This window comes from Limanda limanda, chromosome 4 (assembly GCF_963576545.1).
Source record: "Limanda limanda chromosome 4, fLimLim1.1, whole genome shotgun sequence".
NCBI classification, from domain to species: domain Eukaryota; kingdom Metazoa; phylum Chordata; class Actinopteri; order Pleuronectiformes; family Pleuronectidae; genus Limanda; species Limanda limanda.
In genome coordinates this window covers 17,120,035-17,134,898 of record NC_083639.1, presented here as the reverse complement: position 1 = coordinate 17,134,898, position 14,864 = coordinate 17,120,035, and the positions used below count along the sequence as shown (strand labels likewise).

Below are 14,864 nucleotides of genomic sequence, written 5' to 3'. Positions count from 1 at the left end.
TCTATGATGGGATACATCATGAGCGCATATTAGGAAGAATGTAAATGATAGAGTACATCAAACTAAATAAACTTAAGAGTGTGTTGTGTATTTACAGTTTCTACAGTTTCACTCTCACTGTAGGGGAATGCGTGCTATGTCATGGTGACGCAGGGGAACGAGAGCAAACGAAACAAAGTGCATTTGATCAGATGGAGTAAAGGTGGATGAGAAGCAGGACTCCTCCACCGGGCTGACACCATGCGGCCGGGTCCCACATTCTCTTTGTGTTCTAAAGGACAAAAGCAGGTGCAGCCCCAGCCCCGATGGGGGGGGCGGGCCAATGGGAGAAGCCGCTGCCCAAGTTGGCACCCATCGAGCCCGGTGATTAGTCAATAGTTAGGCAGGGGCGTGGTCTCCTGCTGGCCGTATAAAAATGTGCCCCCCACATCGGGTTGACTTTGTCAGAGGAGCTGCTCGTCAGTGTGCGCCCCGGCGGAGTGATCGCTGTGTGTGTCATCAGGTTGTTCCTAACTTCCACAGAGGAAACAGTGCGTGTGTGTGGGTCTGTGTGTGTCTGTGTGTGTGATCGCACTGATGCTGGGACGCTGCTGCTGATTAAAGCTGTGACGGTCGCTCAGTGAGTGTGTGAGTGTGTGAGTGAGTGTGTGTCTGTGTGTGAGTGTGTGTGAGTGATCCTCCCGACCCGATGCTCCTGCACCAGCTGGTGAACGGAGCCCTGGAAGCCATGCACCCCCCCGCGCTGCAGAAAGACACCACCTTCACCAAGATCTTCGTCGGCGGGCTGCCGTACCACACCAACGACTCCTCCCTCCGGAAGTACTTCGAGAGCTTCGGGGACATCGACGAGGCGGTGGTGATCACCGACCGGCAGACCGGCAAGTCCCGGGGATACGGCTTTGTAAGTGCACACACACACACACACACACACACACACACACACACACACACACAACTTCTAAACCAGCTAGATGTCAGCCTTATTCTCACCATCAGGCCAAGTTCCTCTGTTAAATCATCCCTAGAAGGATTATCTCTCCATGACAACTGTATGCACCTGACGTCATTATATGCTCCTATAATCATCGACACACATGGTATATGTCAGAGGTACTAGACCCCCCCTGGTTGCCTGTTATTTCAGCCTAATGAGGATGGAGGATCACACAAGTTGATGGGTAACTAAGAAGATTATATTTCAACATATGTCTGATGTCCTCACCCCCCCCCCCCCCCCCCCCCCCCCCCCCTAAACCTCCCGATGAACCCCTCACCACCCCCTCTAACCCAGTCACCCCTCAGTAACCCAGTCTTAGGCCTCTGGAAGTATGTGTGAGTGTGTGTTATAATAAGTGATGTAGTCGAGTCCAATCATATATCTGCATGTGGTCCAATAGGCAGTGATCCAACTTATTTTAGTATTTGATGCTCTAGAGCCCGAGCAATATGTGGGTTAGCTGGAACTATCGTTAATATTTGCCTTTGTTGGACATACTGGTATTGGAATATGTTATCCAACATGAAAACTCTTGATTTACGGAATATATGAAGCAGAAAAGATTTAATTTTTTATATAAAATTGCATGTTCCTTATTTTAAAGATCTGTATATTTGAGTTTTCTGGTAAATTATGGTTATTAATGATAAAGCTTATGGTTAAACTGTCAAATATCCTTACATATGAAGGCCATCACATCGATATCTAACCCAGCCCTAATATGGGTTTTACCATCAGCCTCCAAATAATCGACATTGGCCAGGCTCTGTAATGGGAACAAAGTTCTTTGGTAATTTAGAAATGAATTGCATGAGTGGATTCATTTCAAACAATGAGAAAGGGCTGTGCACCACATTTCCCTGTTGACAGGTGAGCCGAAGCCGTGCGTGTCAGTGGGGGGGTTGACCCTCTGCCCTCCATTGAAACAGGATTTAGATCAAGTCTTCACTGCTGAGTGAGAATCTCCAAGATCTTCACGTGGGCTCTCCTGTTTTTTACAAATTGATGTTAAACTTCTCTGATCTTTTGTCTCTGAGGCTGCGGACAGGCCAAGCCTTCACAGCTAGTGTCATAAACTTACAAAACACACACCAGGTTGTTTATGCTCTGCGGTCAGCCATCTGATTTCACCTCTTAGTGAAGAGTGGGGAATAAGTTTAATGCTACATTACTCACAACTTGATCCTTGGCCACTGCTGCTGTCAGATTAATGACAAACATCCCAGGACCCCTTCCAGTGTATAATTTAAATCTGTACCAATAAGTGACTTATCTGGTTCCCGGGGCAGGATAAAGACCACCATTCTCTCTGTGACACAAAGAACAGAAGCGGCGCAAGAAATGCAAATATTTACCAGACACATCTGCACTAATGCACCATCGGGCCAAAGAAGGAATGGAAAACTTAAAATGTGTGCATGTTTACTTTCAAGTGGCGGAATTGTAGGACAATTGCTCTCGGTGTTTACACATCAGCTCTGTGATCCAGAGGAGAAGCTGCTCTGGGAGTGAAGACGCTGTCCAACGGCTGCGTAGTGAGGCTGGTGATTCAGGTTCGACAGGCTCCGGGCGATGGGGGGTGCTGCTGAGGAGGAAACACACAAACCTGTAGTAGTGAGACGATCAGCACTTTGTGTGTTTTTTTCTCTCGACCTGTTAATTCTGTTTCTGAGTGTTCCAGTTGGATGGGTAGCTGGAGGGAGGGAGGGAGGGAAGGGGGGAGGGCATCCCAAAAGCTGAGCGCACCTATTTTCTAAACACACTTCATTGGTGGATTAGCAGAACCCCCCCTCTCCCCCCACAGCAGCGGCTCTTCGCAGTGTAAACACCGCCTCGCCTCCCTTCCTGTGTTCACAACCCAGACCCTGGAGTGGGCTTTGTTCTCCATACTTCCTCCATGAAGAGAAGGGTACCGGTTTTTAAATAAAACAAAAAAAACAACAATGCGAGCCGTGGCCTACATCCGTGGCTCGGGCCGCACTCGGAGGTGACTGAACCCTCTGAGTTGGCAGAACGTGGCACTCCAAGCAGAAGGGCTCGTCTAATGCCAGGAGGGAGAGAGAGAGAGAGGGGGGGGGCAGACTAATGCCAATCTCCTTAATATTTTGTCCCTAATTAGATAAGCTCCTTGTGTGGCTCTCCTCCTCAGATCCATTTTTTCAGCAGCTACTGCCCGGGGCTGAGTGGCAGTCGAGCGGCCGGCTGCTGCTGCTGCTGCGGACATTTTGCAAAGCTGATCATTGTGCTTTGTTTGTTTGTTTGCCCTCTTCACCACAGAAACCGAATCATAACAGTGGGAAGCCTGCAGGGGGGGGGGGGGGGGGTTATAAGACCAACTGTCTGGTTTTTATGCGTGTTGTTCTTGTTTTGTTAAATATGTGACACACGCCATCAGCCGGCAACGCCACGCTGCTCTCCGTTTGGTAACGTGAGACGCTGGTTTGTTTTATTTCCTTTTTGCTTGTGAGGCCCGTGTTGAAATGCCTGCCTCTGTTGCCTAGGTGACCATGACGGACAGAGGAGCGGCCGAGCGAGCCTGCAAGGATCCCAACCCCATCATCGACGGCAGGAAGGCCAACGTCAACCTGGCGTACCTGGGCGCCAAGCCGCGCAGCATACAGACGGGTGAGATATTTGTTCACGTTTCAGTCGAGTCATCAAGAAAGTCAGTAAAATCCTGCTGGCTCCATCTTTTTTTGTCATTAAAGTTTTTTATTTATTCATGTGTCTAAAAACATACAATCAAACTCAAAAAACAACATTTATAACAGCATCAACAGACAGTATACCCATCATACAACCATATATACAAAGGCCTCTTGCAAATCGATATTTTCTTTTTTTGTTTTTTCTTGAAACAACCAGAATGTACATCCAGCACCATGTCTCAAAATTTCCAAATGCCCTATCTACAAAAAAAATACAGTCCCAGGCAACTGTACTTTTCCATACTCTAAGAATTGTTCGAGCAGCTGTGACCATCCCGACCTTTAAAACTACCCGATCATATTTAGATATATTTGGAATTTCTGTTTGATCCCCTAACAAACAAAGTCTTGGTAATACAGGTACCGCCACCCCCAGCCATTTACTCACATGTTCCAGTTCTTTACCAAAATGGGTACACTAGCTTACATCCCCAGATCACATGTAAAAATGTCCGCTGGTTCCATCTTAATCAACGTCACGTAACTGATGTCTCTGCCTGCACCAGGTCATAAATCACCTCCTGAAGCCTCACTTAAGTTTCTACTGGTTTTGTCTCATCCCCCAAGATTACCATTTAGTGTGTGTGACACAGTGTTGGCTCACAATCCATTCTGCCCATATACTGCAACTTTTATATTAACATACTAAGTAACACTACACACATGCCTTTATTGTTGTTTGTTGCACATTTGAAACCGTTGTTCCATTCTGTGTGGATTTGAAACCGACTCTGTCTGCGTCTCGCTGCCCTCTGTGGATTGTTCTCCGGTCCTCCTCTGTAAATGCAAATGTGTGTCTGACAGCCGGCCTCCTATCTTCCAGGCATATCCATCGGAGTGCAGCCCATTCACCCAGCACTCATCCAGAGGCAGTATGGGTAAGTGAGCGGGAGTGTGGGCGCTTGTTGTGTTCTCTTGTGTTACGCTCTGCGGGACACCACTAGCCCGGCTATTAATCCGACAAACCGGGGCCTCTGGAAAGTACATGTCAGTTTCTGTGACCGCGTGCAACTCCACAAGTAGTTCCTTGGAATATTTGAGTTTCGATGGCTCGCGTATCTGTGATAATAGAAGAGCATTCCTGAAGTGAATGTGTGACACCAGCGTTAAACTTCTGTCAGGGGCCATTTGACTCGCGTACCTGCCTGAGTGGGCTCCGTCACAGAGAAGGCTTTTCCAGAAGTGGCTTGTGTTGTAGAAACAGCCGGGATAGAGTCCAGCCGCCGCGGTCTGCCGAGCAGCTAATGAGCATTTCACTGCAGTAATGACTCCTCATCCCCTGCAGCTCTCAGATATCAGCCCTCCAGCTGCAGCTCACCACCATTCATTTTTTTCAACATGCTTAAACTCTGATCTGTGGAGGACTGGAACCCCAGGAGAAGTCCACTCATCATTATGAAGTAGTTAAGATGTTGTCCCACAGTTCTACTTAGCTACATTTCTACATTAAGATATGGTTGTGACTGGTAGATTAGCTGGTTCACAGAAAATCTAGATAACTAACTTGAACAGTTGATTATAGAAGTAATTTTTTGACCAAATGTGCCAAACATCTGCCAGACTTGGTTACAGAACTTTACAGACTTTTATTGTAGTAGTAGTTCTTTTTGGGGATTAATTACCCCAAAACCAGTAAATCACCCTTGAGACATTGGACATTTTTGATGGGCATTTTTAATTGTGTCAGGCTTTTTATAGTGAAAACTTCTTTTCACCACAATTAAGTGGGTCTACGCACTGCGTGTAAACCTGCTAATGTGTGACTCATCCCCCGTTGCCAGTTGAGGAAGTTGCCTCTGTTTCCTCCCCGGTGCGTCCATCACATGACTCATCGGCAAGGGAGGCGCTCTCTCACTTTGCCGTCTTGCCAGATTGGCTCGTTCAACCAGGTGTCAAGGTTCCAGCGCTGCCGAGCCAATTTAAAACTGTGTAATTTAACTGGGATTTAATATAGATTTGAGCCATTCCCATTGCAAACAAACACCAGATGTTAGTCGGTGTTTGTGTTTTTTTTACCAGTAGAAAGGGGAATTGATTGGGATATTGTGTTTACTTAAGAAATATATTGACATTATGTGGCAGGGGGTAAGTCTTCGAGAAACTTACTCCCCTTACGATCAGTTTGTTCACATATATGTGGTTAAACAACAACAATTTAAAATAGAATATATTTTGTTTTAAGATGAGATGGTGTTTGTCATGGAGGAAACCCTCGAGTTAGTAAAGCCACAACGTGCATATTAATATAAGTAATCAGTAGATGCAGCCTTATAGAGTGTGTGATTTCTGAGCCTGTGAGTTCCAGGGAAATCCCAGAGACGGTCCACTGGGACATTGACTAAATCAGAGACATTTGGTGCTTTAGTGAACCCAAAAATAAGAGTCTCAAACCAGCCATACCTCCTCCGTAAGGCCATGCTGCATCTGAATGATGAATCCAGGGGTCCACCGGGGACATGTCCCCTCAGACTCCACTGAGGACACTGATGTCGTCCAAGCTCCTGCTCCCACAGCGAGTGTGGACGGTAGAGAAACCCCAAGAGCTTGACATGTGGAGCACAGTGCTGCATGTGTCTGACAGGTGCTGGCTCGTGTTACAGCCTTTTACACCCCCCCTTAATCTTCCATGACCACCACCCCAGAGACGTATAAGAGGCACACAGAGCACCTGTCTGCCTTTCTCTGAGTTCCCGTCTGTATGGCGGGTGACAGACGCAGGCCTGCCCAACATGCCAAGTGCACAAGTGGCTTTTCTTCCAGCCCCTCTCCCCCCCCCCCAGACCCCTTGACAACATGTGGTGTGAGGACATGCTCTGAAGTAGGATTTTTTTGGACAATGCATTGCGTGTAGTGGTGGTGTGTGTGAGGATTTCAAATTTTAGTTTCTCTACGTGTCTGACTGAACTCTTAACCAGATATAGATAGGAGTAGTTTTAGCTACATATTAGATAGATAGATAGATTACTTTATTCATCCCCGAAGGGATAATAAGTCGTCATAGCAGCCGGTATATTTGAATACAATAAAATACAATACAATAGAATAAAATAAAAAAATATTGAGGTAGAAAGAATAATATAAAATAATATATATCTATATATGATAGTAATTATACCAATATAATAGCAGTATATAGTAATAATGGCAGCAACAGTATATATAATAATAATAATAATAACATGTACACATGTATAAATATGTGTATATAGACTTATATATACAAAGAATATACAAAGAGTATGATATAATATGCTATGATATATAGTAGAGGTATATATATATTAGGCCTTCATACAGATTATTAGCAATAACCTTTTGATTCTCAGAATGTCCAATTTGAAATCCTCACATGTGCTGGTCCAGACTCGCTGCTGTGAATGTGTGTGTGTGTGTGTGTGTGTAGCTGTGGTCAGCAGATGCTGTATACTTTGAGGGCCAGAGGGGGTCACAGGGGCCAGGAACATTGTTTTTGGTGGGGAGGGGAGGAGGGGGAGGAATTGTCGGTGCACTCGCAGATTCGTCTCCCTTCATGTATCGCCTCCTCCACTCCACACACAGTCGAGCCGCTTTCCCACGTCTAGTCGTCCTTTTTTTTTTTTTTATCCCCCATACAGTGTTTTTAACTGAAATCAGAGAATCACAGGAAGCTGACACCTCTGTGAGAGAGAGAGAGAGGGGGAGGTGGGGGTTTAAAGAGGAGATTGGGGGGGGGGTATCTAGGGGTGTGTTCTGGGACTAATGCTTAATGAGGCTGTGTGCTCCCTTGGAAACACACCTACAGGTGTCAAACAAAACACATGTTTCTCCTCCTCCCGCTCATACAGAATATTCTCAATCCCCTGGAACAAAGAGCAGTGGGGGGGGGGGTGCGGTATCAAATCCTCATGGAAGTGTTTGTTAGACGGTTTTTAATTCCCCCCCCGACCCAGGCCGCTCGCGTCTCTCTTCACACTTTGTGTTGCAGTGAGTCACGCGCCGAAGGTCGATTGTGTTATCGTGTAGAACTATTTCGCTGCTTGGTGCGGTATCGCCCCGGCCTTTCACATCTGCTCATCATGTAGCCTTCTTCTTTAATGTGGAATCCTCTGGTCTGGATTCTGTAAAGGTTAACCGCTCTCTGTCTGTCGGTGGATTTTGTTTCTCGGTGAATGCGTCACTCTCCCGTGTCCGGGCCCGCCTTCCTTAGAGTGGCACCATGTCAAACACACACACAGACTGGCGGTCAGCACAAATCCAGCTGACCTATGATCTACTGGCTGTCATCCACATCCCCCCCCCCCCGGTGACAGACCCACAATCCACTTATCATCTGGCATCTCTGTGGCCCCGGGGGCATGCCCACTGTCCCCATCTTGCCATATTCCCTATTAGGGTTGCAAAATTCCGGGAATATTCAAACTTGGAAACTTTCCATGAGAATATATGGGAATAAACTGGAAATGTTGTAGGTAATTTATACTAACTGTATTTACCTTGTCATATACAGACATAAATATAAACATTTTGTTTTGTTATAGGCTGATTTGAGCCCTGAGGAAACTTTGGGCACTTGACTATATGTTTCTGCATCGTTGTCATTCTTAACATAGGTCTTTGCACAGTATTTGCAAATGTACACAGCCTTTCCTTCTACATTGGATGGGGTGCAATGTCTCCACACATGAGAGAGTGCAGGTGGCATTGTTCTGTAGAATAAGATGAGAAAAAAGTTTGTAAAAAAACACTAATGCAATGCCAGAGATATAGATAGTTAGCCAAACAATTGGAATCGTCTGTAAATATATTTTACAATTGATGGATAAATAAATGGAAATAGGCTAGATGAACAGATGAACAATCCTCAATCAGCATGCTAATATATTTTCCCAGTAATATCATTGAAACTTACCTGACTAGTCCTGCACACTACAGCAGGCCTCAGTAGCCCTGCTGTAGAGTGAAGGATGCTGGGAGTTATCTGTGCATGTGATGGAAGAATGCACAGTGGAGGGTTGAAATTCAACGTGCAGCGTGTGCTGCATTGCATACATCTTTAAAATAGAGTTTTGAATGATGTTTTTATTGCTCAGCGTTTAATTAGCTTTTTTTTTTTTTTTTTTCAAAATTCCCAAAATTCCCGAGCTTAACTTCCCATGGACAGTTTCCGAAAGTTTCCGGAAATTTACCGGAAAGTTTCCGCCCCTTTGCAACCCTATTCCCTCTCCTTTTTTTGCCTTGTTAGATAAAAGCTGAATGTCCAGCTAACATCTCCATCTCTTGTTGCCCTGACACAAGCCAGGATACAGGAACGCTTTGTCTCTCCTCTAACTCCCTTTAGGCTCATGGTATTTACATTATTTTTTATTCCGCTTTACCTCCACAAGGTCACTTGATGTTGAGCCCAGATTAGGAGCAAAATGCGGTCGGCGACACAAGGCCGAGGCCATGAAAAAGACAGGCGCATTATACAGGATGGGAGTGTAGGCACATATGCCCTGCAGCATTAATGTATGGTTATCTTTGGAAGCCGTGTGCGAGAGTGAATGACTCTTTGTAAGTAGCTCAATAGCACTGCGAGGGCAGAGTGTAGCTTGAGCCCATGGGGGGGGGGTTGCCTTCATTTGCTTATGCTTCCTTGTTCCATGCCACTGTTGTCTGGTTCTATCTGTTCAGGCTGAAGAGGCTTTCAGACATAACCTGAACTGCAGTTAATCTCCCGGACTTATCCAGAGGTGCTGTATGTGAGAATGCAGAAGTCCGACTCAGTGGCTGCGGACATTGAAGAGTTTTTCATGTCAGTTCCTCAAAAACTGGATAATTTCCGAATCAGCTCTTGTGAGAATACAGCAGACAATGTGCGCGTCATACAGAAAACTGAGATTACAAATACCTCAGGATGAAGACGTGGAGCCATACACATAGAAAACATCAATAAAGATGGCAACTTTGATAGATAACGGCGTTCCAGAGCTTTAGGCCATATGCCTGTGTCGATGTGCTGTTAATAATAATGTATACATTGCTTCCTGCCTCTGCCTACTGTGCCCCCCCCTCTCACCTGAGCGCTGAGAGACTTCTGTGTTGTTGTGGCCGCATCTGAGCGGAGAATCTCTGGCTGCGTCGTTTGCCTGTGAAACATCGGACCAATGCAGTTGTTTATGTAATGCAGGGTATCAAAGGGGGCGACTGTTTCCTTAACTTTCTGTAAATCTAACCGGGAGATTACACATTGGCTGTGGCTGAGGGGGTAGAGTGGTCATCCTCCAACCTGAAGGTCGGCGGTTCGATCCTCAGTCTGACCCATCTGCATGCCGTAGTGTCCTCAGGCAAGATGCTGAACCCATAGAATAACAACGTGCTGCGATTAGATGCACTGTATGAATGTGTGTGTGAATGGGTGAATGTAAAAACTGTACTGTCAAGCGCTTCGAGTGGTCACCGAGACTAGAAAAGCTCTATATGAATACAAAACCATTTTCCTGTACTGACTTGATGACACAATAAGACGTTCATGTTGCTGCTGACAATAATCACTGCTGTCCTCATGCCACGGTTGCTCTGTGCCGCCAGCTGACCAGTGACCCAGCAGAGGATCAGAAGATGCCCCACAGTGCAGGAGGCGGTTTGAGACAGAGAATGTCTGTCTGTCCCGTGCCCTTCTCTCCCCCCCCCCCCCCCCCCCCAACCAGCCTCTCTACCAAGGTGCCAGTGATGGCTTGAGAGTGCAGTGCCGTGTGCTGTGATGGATTGAAGTGCCTTTTTTTTTTATCTTTTCCCTCTTGTGTGATATGAACTGAAGAGGTTATGTTGATTGCGGTGTGACTCTTTCCCTATTATGGCATGGTTTGGGGTTTGCAGTGGTTACTGGTGTGTGTGTGTGTGTGGGCGGGCGGTTGGGGAAAAGAGAGAGAGAGGGGCTAGGGGACGTGTGTGGGTGTGTGTGTCTGTGTGTCTCTCTTATGATGACATCCCTATCCATGCATGCTTCCATCTTTTGCTGTGTCGCCTCCTTGGCTGCCTCTTATTGCTGATCTTCTAATGGACCGAATCTATCAGGGGCAGACGAAACAAATCCAAACTTTGTTTTTGTTTCAAAATGGCATTTTTAAACTAAAACAATCTGTGTCCACAGGAGTGTTTAGGCTCAATATCAGTTTCTATAATAATGGATCTGAAATATCACATGACCACTTGTGTACACTGGGAATAGCTCGTCTCCTACAGATGTAAGAGGTTGTATCATGATGAATTAGCAAAGGCTAAATCATGACTGAACACACCCATTCAGCAAGTGGCTGTTAGAGTCCACGTCATCGTTTCCAAATGTCATTTTTTTCTAAAACTCTAGAGTCATGTGTACGCCAGGTGTATTTGTAGCGGATTAGAAGCATTTTCATTTGAAAACGTAGTATATGGATGTAGCATAAGATTTAAATTTAACCGCGGCCAATGAAAAAGGTTTATCAGCACTGAGAGGCAGCTGAAGAGTCCATGTGTCTTTGTCTTGGTGTGTGTGGTGTGCGTGTGTATATAGGTTTTTCTGACAAGTATAGTATCACAGTTGGATATCCCCCTCTTTGTGGAATATTTCTTTCTTTCTACCCCCCTTACTCGCCCACCCGCCCATGACATTATCTCAAGAGAGATACTCCGAGTCCTGAGTTAAAAAACAAGCTCATCGAAAGTCCATTTCCCTATCCTCCACGGATCGGGTTGCAAAGCACGGGACAATCCCCCAGACCCCCCCCCCCCCGCTTTAATCAGCTACATCGGAAAAGCCCCACCCAGGCCCGATGAGCTCCCCCGCCGACATTAGACCTCCCCCAGCTGTAGCATCATCACCTGTAGCAGTCTGTGAGATTTACACAGCCAGCGAGAACTAGGAGAGAGCAACTTCTGCCCTACCTTCATGGTGTGTGTGTGTGTGTGTGTGTGTGTGTGTGTGTGTGTGTGTGTGTGTGTGTGTGTGTGTGTGTGTGTGTGTGTGTGTGTGTGTGTGTGTGTGTGTGTGTGTGTGTGTGTGTGTGTGTGTGTGTGTGTGTGTGTGTGTGTGTGTGTGTGTGTGTGTGTGTGTGTGTGTGTGTGTGTGTGTGTGTGTGTGTGTGTGTGTTCAACGAGTGAAGAGCAGCAGCTGTTAAAACACTCTGCTGATGCCTGAGTTTGAATACCTGCCAGTAACGGCTGACTATCATCCGCCCCCCCCCTCCGCTCCTCCCCACCAGTCTACCTCAGGAGGCCCCACCCAACAGGTTTTGTAGGTTTTTGTAACTGACACAAACTGGGAGTTGAGTCACCTTCACCTCCTGCCTCTCGTTTATTTAATATTTTTAAAAACAGTGGATCCGTGTGAGACGTCTCCAAGTTCAGAACACCTACAGAGAGTTTATATTCCCCCCACGCTTGCCCTCAGGGCGCAATGTAAACAATAGAAGCCAGGCCTGGGGATTTCTCTGCTCTGCTGCTGTCTAACCCACCCCCCGTGTTTGGTCTTTGTGTCTTTGTGCAGGTTGGCCCAGCAGTACGTCTACCCACAGGCCTTCATGCAGCCCAGCCTGATGCTGCCCAGTCAGGTTTCCAGCTCCGTCAGCAGCAGCCCCTACCTGGACTACAGCTCGGCCTACGCCCAGTACGCCCAGGCCGCCTTCGAGCAGCAGTACCCGTACGCCGCCTCCCCGGCAGGGTTCATGGGCTACAGCTACACCACCAGCCCCACGGCCTCCGTCGGCCCGGCCGCCGCCGCCACCGCCCCGGCCAACGTGCACCCGACCCTCGCCTCCGCTGCCGGCCAGGCCCCGGCCTTCCTGCACTACGCCCCCCAGCACCACATCCAGCCGGATCGCATGCAGTGAGCTGGAGAGGAAGCTGAGAGGAGAGGGGGTGGTGGAGGAGGGAGAGGAGGAAGAGGGAGTTATGGTCGCTGACGTTTAAACGGACAATAGTGAAACACCCTACAGGGTGACCTGGCTGTTGTCAGCAGGGGCTTTCAGGAAAAAAGGGGGTAGGACTATTGCACTATACGATCAGGATGAGCCATCTGCTCATTTGTTTAAAGGGTACGAGGGCGGCCGGGGAGCGGAGGACTGTGGAGGTTCAGGTGGGGATGCTAAGCAGCATTAAGTATATGGTGGCTTCCAAGGGCTTCCAGAAGCTGACACTTCATTTTTAATTATTATTATTATTTTTATTGTCCTTTTATTATTGTATTATTGTCATTGTCATCTTTTTTTTTGTGTCTATGCGATTTATTATAAATGGTATCACAGGTTGTGGCTCAATCAGTTCTGTGTCAGATTCATGGTACATGTTGATTATTGGCGAGCTGTCTGGTAAAAGGAAGTACCCGCTTTCCTCCCGGCTGCGTGGTGTCTCGGGTGGATGTGGAGGTGCAGGGCGGGGGGGTTGAGAAGCCTCCACATCCACAGTGAGGTGGAGCACTGCCTCACGAACAAGCCTCCAGCGTTCAGCGCCACTCAGGAGGCCGGCGTGAGATTTCACTTCAAGGAATAAATTGCAAGGTTTGGAATAAAACTGTCGAAGCAACATTGTTTTGAGAGGTTGATGTCAGGACTCCCTTTTTTCCTATTATTAGTTTTAATTAAAGAGGCCTTAATAAAAAAGAGAGAACCTTTTTGAATCTCTTGATTCCTCGAGCGCTAGCCCCATCACAGAACCAGGTGTGGGAAGCCCCTTGTAACTGCTAACTCTCCTCAGCAGTCAGTTACATTCATCTTTCCACTACCTGGGTCTGGATCATTCCAGATGGATGTAGATAATCACGTGCAGTATGTGGGAGCGCTGTGTATCGATGTAGAAAGGTAGCTGACACTGAGCTCAAACACCAGTGTATTTTTTTCTTTTCTTTTCTCACTGAGATTGAACTGTTGTCCTCAAAAGGACATTCATGTATAGCATTTTAAAATGTTTTCAGTCATCCAGTACATTAACAATATTTATATGTAGGTATTTATAAGAGATACTAAGTTAAAATAGCTTGTTTTGTTTTGTTACAACGACTGTAGTTGTGGCACTGATGTCATTGAACCTGCAGATCCACAGGTGTTGTATTCCTTTTCTTCCCGCCTGTCACCATGTTGATGGATTTGCTGCGGTGCACAGAACTACAGTAGATGCTCGTTTGTAGATCCTCGACTGGTTGCATCAGAAATTCTCTAGACTTTTTCAATAAAAATGTCTTTTACAGTCCCTTCCAAGAAGCCATACCAAAAAAATAAATAAAGAATTTGTACTTAAACATGCTTCCTGACTTCTTATTTGACAGTTTAAATAAAGGCTCAAATCAACATAAGGATGTTGGGTCCCACTGATAATTACTCTCCTGTCAATACTTAAGTGAGTACTCGGTTGAATGACACCCATCTTGGAATGCATTATTTAATTTGTATATCAGCTGATCAACTGTAAAGCTTCGGGATGGTGTAACATTGTTGACACTATTGTGGTGAGAAATCTGTCCACAGACAGTCGGACAGAAACCCACCCACCTGTTAAAGCACTCAGTCACCTCGTGTGTGTTGCTGCAGCAGTGGGTGTCTCCAGGACAGATGACGCACACACAAATAGACTCACAAAGTGAAAAACAAGAAATAATCAGTCCAAATGTAACCACGTGAGTATATGCGTTTGCAGTTCTGCTTTATTGCAATGTCACTGTGCTCACTGCAAAACTGAGCCAGAGATGGTTCACTTGTGCGTGTTTACTTGTTATCAAGGCAGTGTGTGCTCTGCACTGGGGGGGGGGGGGGGGGGGGCAGACTTATCAAGCCACAACAGCAGCACCTGCCAGGGCTGCTGGGTGTTCCCTCAGCCAACACGCTCTCTGAGAGGTCTGAAGCTGCGTTAACCAGAGCTGCATGTCACTTCTTTTTTATTTCACTTTTCCAGAGGAGCTCAGCGAGCTGCGTTTCCCAGCAGCGCCTCCACGTTGTGCTTACATCAGCTTTGGAAGATGTGTCACTGCTGAACCGCACTTGGCCCCAGAGAATAAAACACAGGGATGGTAGAAAGAGAGAAAAACATGTCAATTATCATTAAGCTCGACACAGGTTGTGTATGATGCACATGGTCATGATCTACAACATGGCTTTGAGTTCATTAGATGGCTTTGTGGGCCTTGTTTTGTTCAGACCTTATTTACTCATGAAAATCTGCACTTAATTACA

At 46.5% G+C, this 14,864-nt stretch overlaps 1 protein-coding gene across 1 annotated transcript; it reads left to right on the top strand.

Moving 5' to 3' along the window:
* The first annotated feature begins 456 nt into the window (after positions 1–456).
* LOC133000381 (RNA-binding protein 38-like) lies at positions 457–13,936 on the top strand. Its single transcript, XM_061070303.1, has 4 exons — positions 457–901; positions 3,499–3,622; positions 4,529–4,583; positions 12,191–13,936. The coding sequence occupies exons 1-4, from the start codon at positions 689–691 to the stop codon at positions 12,531–12,533; spliced, it is 735 nt and encodes a 244-aa protein (XP_060926286.1). The 5' UTR covers positions 457–688; the 3' UTR covers positions 12,534–13,936.
* Positions 13,937–14,864: the final 928 nt, after the last annotated feature.

Excerpts from the sequence above, each read along its gene's own strand:
- LOC133000381 (XM_061070303.1), top strand. The coding sequence starts at position 689 with ATGCTCCTGCACCAGCTGGTGAACGGAGCCCTGGAAGCCATGCACCCC. Across the intron at positions 902-3,498 it reads AGTCCCGGGGATACGGCTTT|GTGACCATGACGGACAGAGG; the intron begins GTAAGTGCACAC and ends TCTGTTGCCTAG. Across the intron at positions 3,623-4,528 it reads GCCGCGCAGCATACAGACGG|GCATATCCATCGGAGTGCAG; the intron begins GTGAGATATTTG and ends CCTATCTTCCAG.